At 34.3% G+C, this 16591-nt stretch overlaps 2 protein-coding genes across 3 annotated transcripts; one reads left to right on the forward strand and one right to left on the reverse strand.

The window, feature by feature from the left end:
- Positions 1–312: 312 nt before the first annotated feature.
- Positions 313–5934, reverse strand: LOC125807322 (U-box domain-containing protein 13-like). 2 transcript variants are annotated; one of them, XM_049487019.1, is made up of 5 exons: positions 5651–5934; positions 5280–5614; positions 3140–3256; positions 2594–3043; positions 313–1813 (listed from the first exon to the last, which is right to left on the reverse strand). In XM_049487019.1, the coding sequence occupies exons 2-5, from the start codon at positions 5547–5549 to the stop codon at positions 665–667; spliced, it is 1986 nt and encodes a 661-aa protein (XP_049342976.1). In that variant the 5' UTR covers positions 5550–5614; positions 5651–5934; the 3' UTR covers positions 313–664. The 2 variants fall into 2 exon arrangements, with proteins under 2 accessions (XP_049342976.1, XP_049342977.1); XM_049487020.1 differs by lacking the exons at positions 5280–5614; positions 5651–5934 and adding an exon at positions 3421–3698.
- Positions 5935–13491: 7557 nt separating this feature from the next.
- Positions 13492–16003, forward strand: LOC125807339 (putative E3 ubiquitin-protein ligase XBAT31). Its single transcript, XM_049487037.1, has 8 exons — positions 13492–13751; positions 13849–13908; positions 14236–14307; positions 14402–14523; positions 14623–14763; positions 14854–14961; positions 15105–15363; positions 15501–16003. Exons 1-8 carry the CDS (start codon positions 13572–13574, stop codon positions 15897–15899), a joined length of 1341 nt encoding a protein of 446 aa, XP_049342994.1. The 5' UTR covers positions 13492–13571; the 3' UTR covers positions 15900–16003.
- Positions 16004–16591: the final 588 nt, after the last annotated feature.

A 16591-nucleotide genomic window follows, 5' to 3' on the forward strand; every position in this document is an offset into this window, starting at 1 on the left:
TAGCGATCTACCTTAATTTTCCCTTCTAATCTAAGATCATGTCCTCAGTAAGCTGAAGTTGTTCTAATTACCCCTCCCCATTCTGGCTCAAAACTGATTTCGAGAATTGTGAATTTTAACTGTTTCCAGTTGAATGTGGAATTAATAGGTTCATAATTAAAGCAAGTAACAACCTGCTAAAGTGGATTTTTCGATTGTTGTGAACTTGAAACCCGATGTATTTGCTGTGTTGCTTTCAGTTTTGACAATAAAAGAAAGAAAATACCAATGGTTTCTTATAATTCTATCAAGAATTTGACTAATCAAGGAAAATAATGTAGAAAAGCATCTTCTTCTATAAAAACTGAGGAAGATTTTCACTTGTACATGTGTTGTAATGGTACAGTTTGACATTTCAATATTGTCAAATAAGTTGATGTTTCATTCCCTCAATATATCCTTGGGAGTGTACACCTCAACCCCAGAAAACAAATAAATGATGGATGTATCAGGTGATCTTCCACCTTTCTCCCATTTTCTACAATTTATGCTATAACAAACCAAGAAAAGCCAAACATAATAGAAAAAAGAAAAGCATACAGGAGCAGCTTAACTGGATCAGCGAGGATTAATATAACTGATCCCGCTTGCTTAGGATTGAGGCATAGTAGTAGTTGTTATTTATTCAGCATTCCAGGACATTTGTTGATGATGGTGGTGACTGTGAAAGCTGGTTATGAATCGGAGCCTCAGGTTCTGTCTGGGCCTGTTTTTGCTGCTCAGCATATCTGTTTATTCGTTCAAGCAACTGGGTTGCCTTTCGTCTACCCCTTTCAGTGCCATTTTGTACTAAATCCACCAATGGTCCCATTATTCCTAGCTCCTGAACATCCACTAGATGATGTTGGTCCCCAGAGCAAAGGTGTACCAAAACTGCAGCTGCATTTTCTTTGTTTCTGGGAGAACCATTTGTGATCACATTTACCAAAACAGGAACTGCCCCTGCAGCTCCAATGGTTGTCTTCCCTTCTGGATGACTAGACAGTATCGCTAAAATGGCAAGTGCTTCATCGATCATACCACCTTGAGGTTCCGTAAGCAGCCCCATTAGAGTGACCACAACTCCAGCCCTTACTGCCTTGCCCTTGTTCCCTTGATAAATGCACAGATTGAAAAGTGCGGTAGCAGCGTCTTTCTTCCCTCTCTGGGTGCCATCACTTAATAATGTAACAAGTGGAGGTATTGCCCCAAAAGTACCAATTATGACCTTATTCTCATCTATAACTGAAAGGCTAAATAGCGCGGCCGCTGCATTTTCACGTGCTTCCATGCTCCCCTTCTTAAGCACATGGACGATACCAGGCACTGCCCCTGATGTTACAATGCTCCGTTTGTTATCCTCACAGATAGAGAGGTTAAGTAGTGCTGTAACAGCATGCTCTTGGATCCGAGAATCAGGTGTGGAAAGAAGGTCAGCGAGCAGAGGAATAGCACCTGCTTCAGCTATTGCAACACGATTATCAGCATTGCGTTTAGCAAGCAGGCGGATTTCACCTGTGGCTGAGAGACGATCTTCAGGGCTGCCAGATGTGAGCTTTCTCAGGAGATTTTCTATTGTCGAGTGCTCAGCAGGCGTGCACGCGGATGTTGATTTATTGGGTGAACTACCTGGTCGTTTGGGTGATTCAACTCCATTCATTTCACACCACTGTGCTATGAGGCTCCGCAACACATAGTTTGGTGTGACAACATTGCTTGTGAGGACTTGTTGTGTCTTGGGACAAGTGCTATGCCCTGCTTCCAGCCACTTCTCAATAGAAGAACGCTCGTAAGTCTGCGGTGGAGGACACCATCAATATTGTTAGCAAACTACGATATGGAAATGATAACTACAGTACAAATTCAGCCTACAAACACGAAACCACATCTTCCATGAACATGAGACCCATAAGGCATGTGCATCCTCAATATTTCAGTGGATACATTTTAACAGCATAAATGCGACATAAATCATGTATCAAAATTTTGGTTGATTATTTAGTTTCTAAAGATATAATCTCATAAATCAGTAAGGACCATATCAATTAAATGAATACGAATCACCTATCTGTCTATACTTTTTGCATATGAACCAGTCTACTTGCCCCTAAAAATAAAAAATGAAAACAATGAATTACTTTCTACTTTTTACCTCTTTTCTCTATTTGAAAGTGATGACAAAGATGTCAAAGCACTTTACGGAGAAAGAGTGAAAATGTGCTTGGATTTGAAACCTATAATTTAATGAATTTCTACTCATAAATTTATGTTCCGCGAATAGGGCTTTCTTCCATGATCATTTAGGATATCTTCACTCCATCTACTGAAGAAGAAAAAGAAGAGGGAAACTAGACAACAGGGAATTTGCAACACTTGAATGAAATGATTTAAGGCCTTGTTTAATTGACAGTCTGACTAACATCCATGCACGCACAAGGCAAGATGATAATGCAAGATAGGAGAAATGGAGGGACTCTGTTAAAACATCTTTCCTGTCATGAGATAGCAAGAGAAATGGATAATGGTGCGACTCATTTTTAACCAAAAAAGCATGATAAAGATCCAAAAATGGTACCTGGCCAGATGAAACAATAACAGGATCTTTCATCAATTCCAGGGATACAGGACACCGAAAATCATCTGGTATAACTGGGGCCTTATGAGTTGCCTCGATAGATGCTTGTCCACTACAAGTTGAAGACTTCTCCCTCGAAGAAGAATCAATCTCCGGAGTCTCAGTCAGCACAAAGCCCTTAATTTTCCTCAGTACAAGTGACATCTTCTCGATCCTCTCCTCTGGATCTTCACCAGTAGCAGTGACCATATCATGCAAAGCACATGATTCTTGTGTGAGATCATATAATCCAGTCAGCTGTAACTTCTTAACCAATTTCCGCAGGACAGCTGGATCTATAGCAGGATCATTACTCTTTCTGTAAAGGGACAATAGATCCTCACGGAGTTCAGCATCAGGTGTATCAACCCTTCCTTTGGCTCTTTGGAACTGAGAAAGGACAAGCTCTACCTGGAAGTTGGAGCCACAGATGGAAAAGAAGAATTGCACATTAAGAGATGTATCCATCGACAACAAATGAAGACGTAATAAGGTGATGTCTTTTACTTGCTCTTTAACTTCATCAGATATGTCAAGCTCTTCATAATGAACTCCACCCAAAGCTTGTTCCAGCTGGGTTGTCACTTGGTGAAATTTATTCATTATCTGCTCCCTTTCTAAGACCTGCAAAGAAAAATTCCTAAATTGAACTTTACTCTGTAAGCCTGAATAATCCTGATGTTTCAGTGAAATATACAGTGTTCTACGAGGACTAAAGCTAATCATTCATAGGTGTAAGGAATTGTTTGCGGTTAAAATAGAAATCTGCTCTATGAGAATCATTTTACCATGCAAATGCTTGAGTTAGTAGATGTCAAAGCGGCACTTCAGGGAGAAGAAATGAGGAGTTCAGACGTCTTGATGACCTAAAAGCCGTGGATCAGGCAGGCTATTAAAGGTTCACTTTAAGGTAGCAGAAATAATAGCTTCCAAATCCAATAGAGTCCAGTCCCTAAAGAAAACAACTACTCCATAAATAGTTACAACAAAATTCCCCAATAGGGAGATGCTAAGTACTAACCAAAGTAAACTATAAACGGTTGAGAGACCAATAATGTTATATGATTTATGAGAGTTAGTGTTGCTGGGCCTCTAACACCCAACTTGTCCTCAACATGAGCACTAGTAGAAATACAGATATTAAGTAGATGGCATCATATAAGATTAGACAAGATTAGAATTAAAGGATAGAAAGGGTACAAGTAGCACACTGCATGCTTAAAGGATAAACGAAGAAGGTTACCTGACGTGGTTTGGTCAAGTCTCAACGCCACCCATTTAAAAAATAAATAAAAAATCCACGTGGTCCATTTAAAAGGATCAGACCCCCTTGCACATGAGTGGCATGTTAAAGACATAATCAACTAAGCATCCAAGGGTATGGCGCAATGGTCAATGAAATGGGTTGAGAATCATGGGGTCTTTGGTTCAAATCCTAGTAGAGACAAAAACACTAGGTGATTATTACCATCTCTCCTAGCCTTGGTGAACAAAGTTACTTGGTACATGTTGGTGGGAGGTGGCAGGTATCCGGTGGAACTAGTCGAAGTGCACGCACGTTGTTGGTCCGGACACCACGGTTCATCACGTATTTAACTCAAAAGAGCACATAAAAAAAGCTTGTAATCCCTGCATTGCAACTCGGTTCAGCTTCTCTATAATAGCTTCCCTACCAAGATACTGCAACTAGTTTCCTTTCAGCAAAGAATTTTACTTGAAATTATCCTAATAAAGAAAGTCCAACCCAGTTTGACATCCTGAAGAGGCAAGTAACGAATAGTTGGTTTGAAGGACACCAAATGTTTCATAATAATTAAGTGCATGGATTCTTCTCTCCTTTTTCTCTTAGTTTGCAATTAATCCCCCTCACCGTCAGCTCCACATTCTTTGGACAGTAGGAGAGGTAGATGAACCAGAAAAGTTCAACAAAGGTTCATCCATATAGAAAGTAAAATTTCCATTATCATACTAAACATGCCAATCTTGTTCATGTTACTGTTATTCTCAGTAAATAACGTAAAACTTAACCAGTATCCAATGATATGAAATCATTGCCCAGGAAACAAGAACATTTCTAAGAGGTCTGGCGGTGAAAAGGTAGTGGCTTTCTCAAACTTAAGTATTGGGATCAGAAATAATAGCACAATCTACTAATGGTGTGCAATAATCCAAGAACGGAGTCATAAAAACACACATCCTAATCAAAAATTTGAAAACTCATCCTCATCCAGCAACTTAAGATTCTTGTTGACTCCCTTTGTTACAAGATGAAGAATCTTGATGAGGATAGGATACTACTGCAGTACAATTTGGTCTATTCACATAGAGGTTAATCAAGTAAATACACATTGATCACTGATCAGACAGATCTAATGATTGAACACTTGTGTCCACACCGAGCCTCAAAGCAATGATCTTGTTCCAAGAGCAAGATGAATTGTCCATTTCGGAATTTAGGTAGCTAGGTTCTTGATTATATAGAAAGATATAGGATCTTAATTTACAGGTACCTGTGCAGTTTCAATCAATCGATCAACCCTGTATCAGTTCCAATCTAATTGAGCTCAGGTATATTAAAGTAAAAACGCGAATCTAAAATCAATAAAGGTGGACATAATCAAGTACGATTCTGAAAACAAAAACTCACCAGATAAATTTTGCTTCCCTCACTACCGAATTTGAGCAATTCCTTGGTTGATTCAAGAGTTTCTTTCAAGGAAACCAAAGCTATCATGGAGTTTTCAGGAACTGGTTCTTTGATATCCCGAATCTCTTCAAACATTGGAATCAACAATTTGAGCCTCCTAGCTAGATTGCAATACTCTTTCTTCACCCAAGTTCTGAAATCTGAAATGGCTGCTATTTCGTTCACTACCTCAATCAGCTCCTGCACTAACACTCCTCTTTCTTCTTCCATTTCCTTTCAAAGATCCAAAATTTAACAGAAAATTGAAACAGAACAACTTATAAATATGAGCTGAGCTGAACTGATTGCGATGTTCAGCTGCTAAATTAGACCTGAAGAGCTCAGTTGTTAGTCGTCGACTCCATGAGAGAAGGGAGACAGAAAATGGAGTAATTTAGAGTAAGAATTAAGAGAGTATTGTTGTGGCGGCGGGGCTTTAGGATGAGTTCTTTTGATGTGGATTGGCTTAAATAATATGTTAATGAAGTTTACCGGCGAGGTACTTGTCGGTTAATTGTTACCGGCGGTGAATTGAAGTGTGGGGTAAAACTGGATCTGTGAAGAAGAAGAAGAAAGAAAAAGAAAAAAAACAGGTTTATTGGTGGTTTTTGAGTAACCGTTTACCTTGTCTCTATGAGTGAGTGGTTAAATACATGACGAGATGTAAATTGTCGGGAAATCACATTTCTTGTTACAATTTGAATTAAAAAATTATATATTTGTAAGAAAAGAAAATTGTAAAAAGAATATATAAGTATTTTTTATTTTCCAGTTGTTCTTCTATTTCATCTCATTTTATATTAATTTATTAAAAAATATATTTTAAATGTTAGTCAAAATTCATATAGTTTGGCTCTAGATTATCATAATATTATATGCTTCCTCTGTTTTAATTTATTTAACTTTACCGCGGAGTTTAAAAAATTGAATTTTATGATGTTATTAAAAAAATATGTCAAATATACTAAAATACTATCTAATCGTATCATTTTAAACATATCTTTAATATACACATTGTTTATGTGAGTTGAGCATTTTCTTTTTTAATCATGAAAGAAAGTTGCACAAAACGCAAAGTGGCTTTCACATGGTCATTTCCTCACTTATGTTTGTTACTTTTCCACAACTATAAAACTACTTTTGGATTTACCCTAAGTTATTACATTAATAAAAACAAACTATTCCCTCCGTTCAATAATAATTGTCTATTATATTTTTGAGATGTTTAATAATACTTGTCCATTTATTGAAATCAATGAATAATTTTACATTTACTTCCTAATTTACTCTTATAGTCATTTCCCCATTATATTAATTCAAAGAATGATATATTAAAATCACCTTTCTATTTATAGTTTCTTTAGAAGTACTCCCTATGTCCCTAATTACTTGTCCACTTTTCATTTTTTAGTTGTTCCTAATTACTTGTCCATTTTGACAAATCAAGAAATGACAACTTTTTTTACCTATTAATTACTTTGAAAATGGTAGAACTTTTTGAAAATCTTAAATTTTTAAGGGAGAATCCTTTTGGCCAAAATTTTTGGCCAGAATGGTAAAATAACATATTTTACCTTATGTTATTTTACCTTTTTGAACATTTTACCTATTTAATTTTAATACCTTTTAATTAAAAATGAAAAAAAATCAGTTTATTTTAAAATAAAAAGAATATTCTAGACTTTTTAATTTTCTGGTCATTTAGCATTACCCAATTTTTAATTCATTCACTTCACAATTTATAGGGGTAAAATGGTAAACTCACTATGTCAATAATTATTTCTTAATAGGTGTGTCAATTCAAAAGTGACAAGTAATTATAAACAAAAAGAGTATGTAAAGTCAATAGTAAATAAATATTGTTAAACAGATATAGTAAGTTTTGTAGTAGTATTAATTGTATGAGTTGAGACCATTGGTTGCCCCAAAAAAGATACATTTATTTCCTTCCAATAAAACAAATTTGTCTCTTTTTCCTTCTTAGGGTGAAACATACATTTGTCCAAGTCACCAAAATGATGAAGCCTTACAGAGCAAACAAACAAAGGGGACAAAAAATATATATATTAGTAAATGCAGAAAAGGATAAAAAGAAATTGTCTTGGAATATTTGCTGAAAATTAAATAAACAGGGACAAAGGTTCTAGCTTAATCATTAGACACATGGATTCTAATCTCATGAAAAAAATTAGTCCCTTTAAAAATAATAAATAGAGAAGTGAAATCTCTTGACATTTTACAAAATAAATAAAAGAAAATGACTTTCAAACCTCTAATTGGTAAAAATAAAAATCTCTTATAAAAAAGATATAAAATTTTAAAAATTGTAAGTAAAATTATTTATGAACAAAAAATATTATTTCACTTAAACTAGTACTAACATATTTATGTATGGGTAAATGGGTCCGCTTAATCATGATTAGTGTGACAAATTCCACCTAAATGACTGCTATAATGACAGCTTGAAAATATTATTTTAATTAAAAGTTAACCTGTTTATTCCTACCTTGTTAAAGTTTAGCCTAAGGTGGGGAAAAAGACTATGAAATCATGTGAGCCTGTCTAAGCTAAGCCATAAAATAGCTTATTATTGAGCCAGGCTCTAATTATATAGTAGCTTAGCTTCTTAAAACTATTTAAATCATCATCAACTTAGATAATATAGAGTAATAATATATCGAACTACTTCTATATAACTTTTGAGTTCAGTGTCTCTCAAAAGCAATTTCTCTACCCAACAAAGGTAGTAGTGGGTAAGGGACACCCTACCCTCTTCAGAACTCAATTATGAAATTACACTGAATATATTAAGGAATTAATTTGTAAAACCTGCCTCGCATAAGATTTTTTAAAAATTGCTTCAACACACCCTGCTCCACCCGACCCCATAAAAGGACAAATCCGCTCCGCTCTATTGTCATTCCTATACCTAAGTCATTGTGGAAAAGGGTAAAATGGGCATTAAGAAGGACAGCTTTTGATGATGTATTTTGCTAGGATTTTTCGTCCATTAAACCAAGACATTAGCATCGAGAATCTTGAAAGCATGTGCCTCATAATTGACCAACATATCTCATGACACATGAATTTGTCCAAACTTTAATTATTTGCATCGCAACTACTATATGAATTAAAAAGTGTTTGGAAACGATTTAAGAGACATTGGTCAAAGATTAAGAGGATATTACTATTCTGATGTCTGACCATAACCATGTTACTGCATAGTTCTATTATATAGAAATGAGTGTTCGATATAAAAAATAGGATACATCTGCTCTTTTATCTCAAAAAAAATTCTTCGAAATTGTTCGTTTACCCACAATGGAGGAGTCGTCTCTAAAATCGAAGTATAAATCGGTGAAGTTAGATATTACTTTTGATGAATAGAATACAAAGAAGAGTCATCCAAAAAAAGGTGGTTAAAATAATTAAAGCAGAAACGGATAATCAGCCAATAGTTGACAAGTTTTCTAATCCCCCAATAAATATGAGAATTGACATTTAATCCAAATAAAGAAAGTAAAAGAGACACATGAAATAATTATATATCCTATTCAACATGGGACTACAAGTGTGTCTTTATGGGAAATCATTGAATGGAGATGCACAGGCTGCAATTATGGACCAACAAATGCTTACTGTTTCCTAACAGTCTTGCCTTGATGTTTGTGGGGGACTGCCCCGGCTGCGGTCTAATTAACTTGAACCTTAGCTTATTGTACATATTAATTTGTGTACAACTCAATTATTTCATTGAATACTAGTTATAATCTTTAATTTATCGATAAAAAAATGAAGAGACATGCCAACAACAACAACATATATAACCAACGTGTAATCCCGTAAGTAGAGATCTGAAGAAAATGATGTGTACACAAATCTGACCGACCCCTACCTTGTGAATTCAAAGATTAGGTCTAGATGAGTCCATGAATGCAGTTTCCTAGAAAATTAAATCATGAATGGATCGTTGGAATTGTTTGGCAGGACCACTGATGTGCCATATCATGGGTCAAGATATGGATCATCCCAGTCATGATCTCACAAAAAGGATTCAGACTCTCAAACATCATATTCAAAATAATTTAAAGTTTTTGAACTCGTTATTCATTAATTCATAGGTTATTTTAGTTATTGAATTCACAATTAAATATTTATACATATTTAATAAAAAATTTAAGCAAAAATTATTGAATCGTCATCTTCTTAATAATAAGTTAATAACCCATAGTTAATATTGTAGTCGATGATCGTATCCATGTTACAGTACTACTCTCCATATTTATAACAAAGGATAAAAATGAAAATAAACAACTAATAATATCTTGATTTTCTAAAATGACAAGTATTATGAACCATATATTTTTAGTAAGAATGACAGTAAAATGAAGGAGGGTGTAGTCATATAGTAATAGTCTCTAACGATTCGAAGTGCCAAACAATTGGGCAGCCAAATGAATACTACTAGTTTCATCACATGATGCATAATTAATTCTATTAGTGACCATTTATTTGTGTGGCCAATGCATCTATTGTTGGTGGATTGTCAATCTTGGCATCAAAGACATTAGAATTTATATATTAGTTCCTATATTTGTTGTTATAGATCATTAATAAATCTTTAAATTAACGATCTCGATCTTGGAATAGATTATAGAACTGTATATGTATCAGATATTTGAAGAAGTTTCCTAAAAGCTTCCTTGTCTATATATATGACTTTTTTTTGGTTCACATGTGGACTTGTTTTGTCAATACATGCAGTGTAACGACTCAATTATGGGCTTGTGAAAATATACCCACCACAATAATTCAATGGAGAAGCAATAGAACTTTCAGTAGTTACTAGGAAATAGGATGATGACATTTTTATTACTACTTCGTTTTACCCATAAATAATATTTCAATTATTTACACAAATACAAAGATGTTGAAAAACATGACTTTAATTTCTACAATATTTTCGTATTATAATATCTAATAAATTATGTCCTGAGAACATGACTTGGGAGGAGCTAGTTTCGTAGAAAATTGTGCGTGGCCCACTAAAGGGAAACCGCCGCACATGGTCGACGTGTGAATCATTTCAACAAAAATTATCTATTTTAGAGATTAAATCTTCACAATATATTCTTTGCCTTTTGATCCTATGTCCTTATCCACTTGGTGCCTCATATTTCCTCAAGTCATTTCCAAGAGTTAAATTATATCCTTATTATTATTATACTTATTAATATTAAAATGATAATAGTAGTCTCTATTTTGAACACAATATACAAGTATCTTATGAGATTAGCATGTATCTGAGATACCAGATACGCGAGCGAGATAGGAGAGTAATGAGCAAGATAAGAGGGAGACAGCTAGATTTGTTTGTGTATCTCAGATACATGTGAATTCACTTAAATATATTATATCTACAACAAATTACACCTAATTTTGACCTCATGTATCCCGAGATACATGTATCTGTATGCACCAAAATCTGATAAGATTCGTAATATTATAAACTAGCTTGTCTCGTAAATTATTAGGATTTCTGTGTGTTTCCTTTTATGAAATCTGAGCTCTGTTTGGGCCTATGTTGAAGGTTAGACGAAATGATTTTGGTTGAACCCATTTAATATCTTACGTCTGAACTACTGAAGTAGACCTACATGAGTTTCAACTAACTTCCACAAACCACATTTTCTAACAAAAACGAATTGGCCCAGCCCAAACTGAACAAAATAGGCCTAGTCCAAAAAATAATTAGTAATAAAAAAGTTTTAAGTTCTGCATCAATAATTGTAATAGGAATATTCTTTCTTGATTTTAGATTTTTTCAATAAATAATTAAAGAGATAGCATCGTTTCCAGTGGTATATACTAAATACCCTCTCTGATATCTTACTATATATATTAGTGCACCTAGAGGTAACCTTTTCTTGCTTAAGTGAGTTAAAAAAGATTATTGATTTGATTAATTAATTAATTAGCTAGCAAGCTAGAATCTAGCTTAAATATTCTCATTTCACACGCAAACATAATACAGGAGGCAGGAAGAAATTAATTTGTTAAATATGTCATCGTAAAACGTAGCTTCATTAACAATTTTATATAAAATTATAGTCCAATGTCATTGGATTGTCTCGTTTACATAGTATGTACACATTATATAAATAGTACTGCATATTTATATATATATATATATATATATACAATATACATTTCTATACACATATAAGTGGTTAGACTTGGACTTAGACTTAAACACAGGGATTGGTGAAAAGGGGAAAGAAATATATAGTTGATTTAACCTACTAATTATAAACTTAAGCACATGACCAAATCAAAAGCGTGTTTATAATTTATTATTACATAAATTTGATTTAATAAAAGTATTAGGTACAACTGTTACAAGTAAATATAACGTAACGTATCTTCGTAGTGTCTTCCTAAGAATGAACTTTGCTTTGTGTACACAGGAGGACTTAATTTGAATGTTTGTTAGCTTGTGAAATTGTTGAATTATTAATCATTTTCTTCCTTCATGTGAATATTCATGATTCATTATATTCCCACGCTTTTTGTTTGACCAAATAAAATAAATCAATGCTGCTTCATACCTTATTTCTATAATCTGAGATCCCAATAAAAATAATTTACACCGACAAGTCTGATTTAGAGTATTATATTTTGTGTCTGATGAAATACAAAAAGAGAAAACAATTTGTTATTTTATTATTATAATGAGTAAAGTGCCGTGAATCATGATGATAAGTAAAATTAACTCAAAAGTATTCCCGATTGACACGAGATAAAATACTTTTTTGCTTTTAAGATCATACTAAGAAAAGGTAATGCGGAGATTGATTTTCATATAGTAATTCAGTTATTATCTCAGAAAGATATTTAAAAAAATAAATTTATTCGAACTTTTTTCAACTAGAAATTATTTTTTTGACTTAATTAAGTGATTATAAGAAATATCAACTATGTTTTATCACTGCAAGTAATGGACAAGAACGACTTTACTTACTATATGTCCATAATCACCCTTTATTCTATATTTTTGGGTACCGCAGATTGTTCTTTATTGCGTAAAAATCCAAATGGCATCAAGCATTTGCTATACTGGTGTTAGCTTTGATAAAAACAACATACAGCTAAGAAATGTGCTTACGCTTTCAGCAATACCTTAATAATAAGGCAGAGAATCAAAGATCTCACCACCTACGTAAAAATTCAAATAACATTAACTAAAGTATTAGTAGAGGGATTTTTTTAAACCCTTTTTGCTAGCTCCGATATATAATAGAAATAATTTTTTCGATTGATAGAAAGACAATTTAATCCTTTCCTTAAAATGATTATGTAAAAAGTCTTGTAAATTAACAAACGAAGATGCAATTTTTCATCAAGTTGGAGAAATATCTAAAATCTTCCTTCCTAAATATTGTGCAATTTTTCATCAAGTTGGAGAAATATCTAAAATCTTCCTTCCTAAATATTGTTGAAGTTAACTAGATCTATGTCATTTCAATTTGGTCTATTTTGACAATTCGCTAGCCTAATTTCACACATGATCATTAAATTTTAATTTATGAATAATAACAACAGAATCATAAAATTGTTTCTTTATCACATTAAATGATAACTAAATCATTCATGAGTTGTTTTAAATAAACTCTTTCATTTATCTTTAATCGTCCATTATACTATAACTAGAATTATTAATAAATGTGGAAAATCCTGGTTACTTTGACGGGAAACAGTAAACAGTGTGACAGCAAACCTTTGACTGCTTCATCCTCACTTCATCATTCACAATACATCATGAAACTAAAAATTTATATTAGGGTCCGATTAAATTCAAATCTCACATTAAAAAGTTTTTTTTTTTTTTTACATTAAAAAGTTTATTAGAGAGTAAAATAGAATTTTCTCCGAACTCGAAATGTCATAGATATTTGCTGTTATAGTGGTACTATTTGGAATCTAACCTACCCGAAAAATATCTGATTTCTGCCCGTTTTCTTCTCCCTTCACCTTCTAAGCTGCCCGTTCTTCCCCGCGGTCGCTTTTCGGGCAGTCCAAACTTCAATATTCACACATCCCATCTCTCATTTTCCTACTAAAACTCCATAAATATGCAGAGTTTCAGACTTTCTCAATTCCCAATTCTTCCACGACCGTCACCACCGCCGTCCACGGTGGTGAAAAGGGGCCTTCTCATCACCGCAGCAGGAGAATAAAGTTCAGATTTTTAATATGGGTCAGGGGCTCAGTTGTGGAACAAGTGATGAACATGGATTGTTTACTGCTGTTCAGTGTGGTGATTTGGAGACTGTGAAGGCTCTGTTTGAGATAAACCCAAGTCTTGTTCATCATTCTACAGTTTATGATCGACAGTCTGCTTTACATATTGCTGCTGCCAATGGCCAAATTGAGGTGTGTTTCTTGAAAATGGACTATTTTTCCTGAAGAAAAATAAAATCTTTGATTTTTTGGGGTGTTTCTTTTTGTTGAAACTTTTATGTTCTTTCAGGTTGTTTCTATGCTTTTAGACAAGTCTGTCAAGCCTGATTTATTGAATCGATATAAGCAGGTATGATTATTACTTACAATTTTTTCTTATCAGTTGCTCTGTTTTCTTCATTGTCGTTTTCCTTTACATAACTACTTTAGTTTGCTGAACTTAACTCGAGGGTCCTTCGAGTAAGGTCTATGTACACTTTACCTTCCCTTTTATACCCATTTGTGAGATTTCACTGGGTATGTTGTTGTTTGGTCGATCTCCAATTGACTAAAAAACAAAAGAGTTTGAACTATGGAATTGATCGTTTCTTCTTGTGGTGTTCTGATTTCTGATTGCGCTGAGCAGCTGTTAAGTATTTTTTTTATTTGCCCTGATTTTTGCTGTTTATTGCTTTAGACTCCATTGATGCTAGCCGCAATGCACGGGAAGATCTCTTGTGTGCAAAAGCTTATTGAAGCCGGGGCCAATGTATGTAATACTAAACACTTAAAAAAGAATCTATGAACTGCTAATTGTTATTTTCTGCAAAATTTATTCATCTAATTATGAAATATGTAATCAGATTTTGATGTTTGATTCGTTGAATGGGAGAACATGCTTGCACTATGCGGCCTATTATGGGCACTCTGAATGTCTCAAAACAATTCTTTTTGCTGCTCGGACATCACACATTGCGTCTTCTTGGTATATCTCATTGACAATCCACTTCTTTTTTTTTACTTTGTATGATGTGGATATATTATCGAATTGTTCTTAGTCATTGTGTTGGAATTAAACTTTTAGGGGATATGCCCGGTTTGTGAACGTTAATGATGGTAAAGGAGCAACACCTTTGCACTTAGCAGCTCGTCAAAGACGGGCTGATTGTGTTCATATTTTACTAGACAATGGTGCTCTTGCTTGTGCTTCTACAGATGGATATGGGTAATTATCTCGTCCAAGACTTAACTTTTCCTTTTCATTATTTGTGGGTTTCGAAGTAATTTATACTTGTAGTAATTTGCACGAAAACAGTTTCCCAGGTAGTACACCACTTCATTTGGCTGCAAGAGCTGGTTCTCTTGATTGTATCCGTGAATTGTTAGCATGGGGAGCAGAGCGATTACAAAGAGATGATTTGGGGTATTGTTTTTTTCCCTCTTTTTAACTTGCCAGGTTCTGTAGAAGAAAGCATAGTCATGAAACTGAATGTATTCTTCTGTGAGTCCACAATCGTTTCGTTTTCTTATCTATCTAAAATATGCAATGTGATGGTTGTTGTGCAGGAGAATACCATACACAATTGCTTTAAGACACAAACATGGTGCATGTGCAGCATTGCTGAATCCTTCATCTGCAGAGCCTCTTGTCTGGCCATCGCCATTGAAATTCATCAGTGAGCTGAATGAAGAGGCAAAACATTTGCTAGAATGTGCCCTGATGGAGGTTAACAAGGAGAGGGAAAAGAACATCCTGAAAGGAACAACCTATTCGCCACCTTCGCCAACCAATTTTGATAATGGGATGGATGACAACATTTCTGAGGTAATTACCGTTCAGATATCTATGAAGTACTTAAGATTTTCTAAAAGATGACAACGACTCTTTAACAAGCTGCTACGACCAGTTTTAGCTTAAAAGCTGCTGCAGAGTCTCATATCATCTACAATTACCTAATGCAGGTCAATGATACAGAAATTTGTTGTATATGCTTCGATCAAGTATGCACAATTCAGGTCCAGGACTGCGGGCACCAGATGTGTGCACATTGCGTACTGGCCGTATGCTGTCATAAAAAGCCTAATCCTACTACAACCAGTCCTATTGCACCTGTGTGCCCATTCTGTCGTAGCAACATTGTTCAATTAGATGTTATCAAGCTTGAAAAGGATGATGGCACGAGCCACGATGTTTCCTCCACAAAGCTTAGGAAGTCTAGGCGATCAAGAAACTTCAGCGTGGGGAGTAGTAGTTTTAAGGGCTTATCTGCAGTAAGTTCTTTCGGAAGAATAGTTGGTCGTGGCTCTGGTAGAATTGCTGCTGAAAACGAATACATTGATAAGCCAATAATCCTTGACTAATAGCAGAATTTTGCATCAAGACTTCCAATTAACATGATTTTTTAAGAGCATCCTAAATGGTATATATCGATAAATCTCTCTCTCCAATCTGCTTGATAGGAATTAAGTAAGCAAAATCACAATGATTTGCGCGGTGGATTGGTCAGTACTATATTGTTACCGCATTTTTTTTACAGTTGGAATAGAAAGAATTCTTTTACAGTTGCCTCATTTTTTATTCTGTTTTGTCCTAATGAAAATTCAACATTCTCTCGATGTGTAATGTTATATGAACAATCCATAATATAAATATGAAAGTCTAATAATGTGTGAATGAAAAGGCCATTTCTTGCCAGTGATGGATCAACTGAAAGTGAGTGAAGTGTAATAAAACCTTTGTTAAAGAAGGGCATCTATGTGAACGACTTTTTTTAGCGCTAAGAACAAATCGTGATGTGTGGATTAGACATAAGTTCAAATCTTGTTGTTTAGAAAAAAAATTTAACCCTGAGAAGGATAGAGGAGTGAGTCCAAGTATCTATCGAGTTTCCACTTTCCAATTACGCGTTTAGTTGGAGAAAATTTTGTCACTTTCTTTATTTTTTAAAGGAGAAAAAAAATCAGACGCAACTAATGGATAGATTAAAGGTGGTGGAGTAGGTGGCTTTTTTTGTTGTTATGTGTTGGAGAAATTAACCCATTCTTGAAGGGAA

The sequence above is a fragment of the Solanum verrucosum genome, unplaced genomic scaffold, assembly GCF_900185275.1.
Source record: "Solanum verrucosum unplaced genomic scaffold, falcon-dt-bn FXZP01000183.1, whole genome shotgun sequence".
In the NCBI taxonomy this organism is placed as follows: Eukaryota; Viridiplantae; Streptophyta; class Magnoliopsida; order Solanales; family Solanaceae; genus Solanum; species Solanum verrucosum.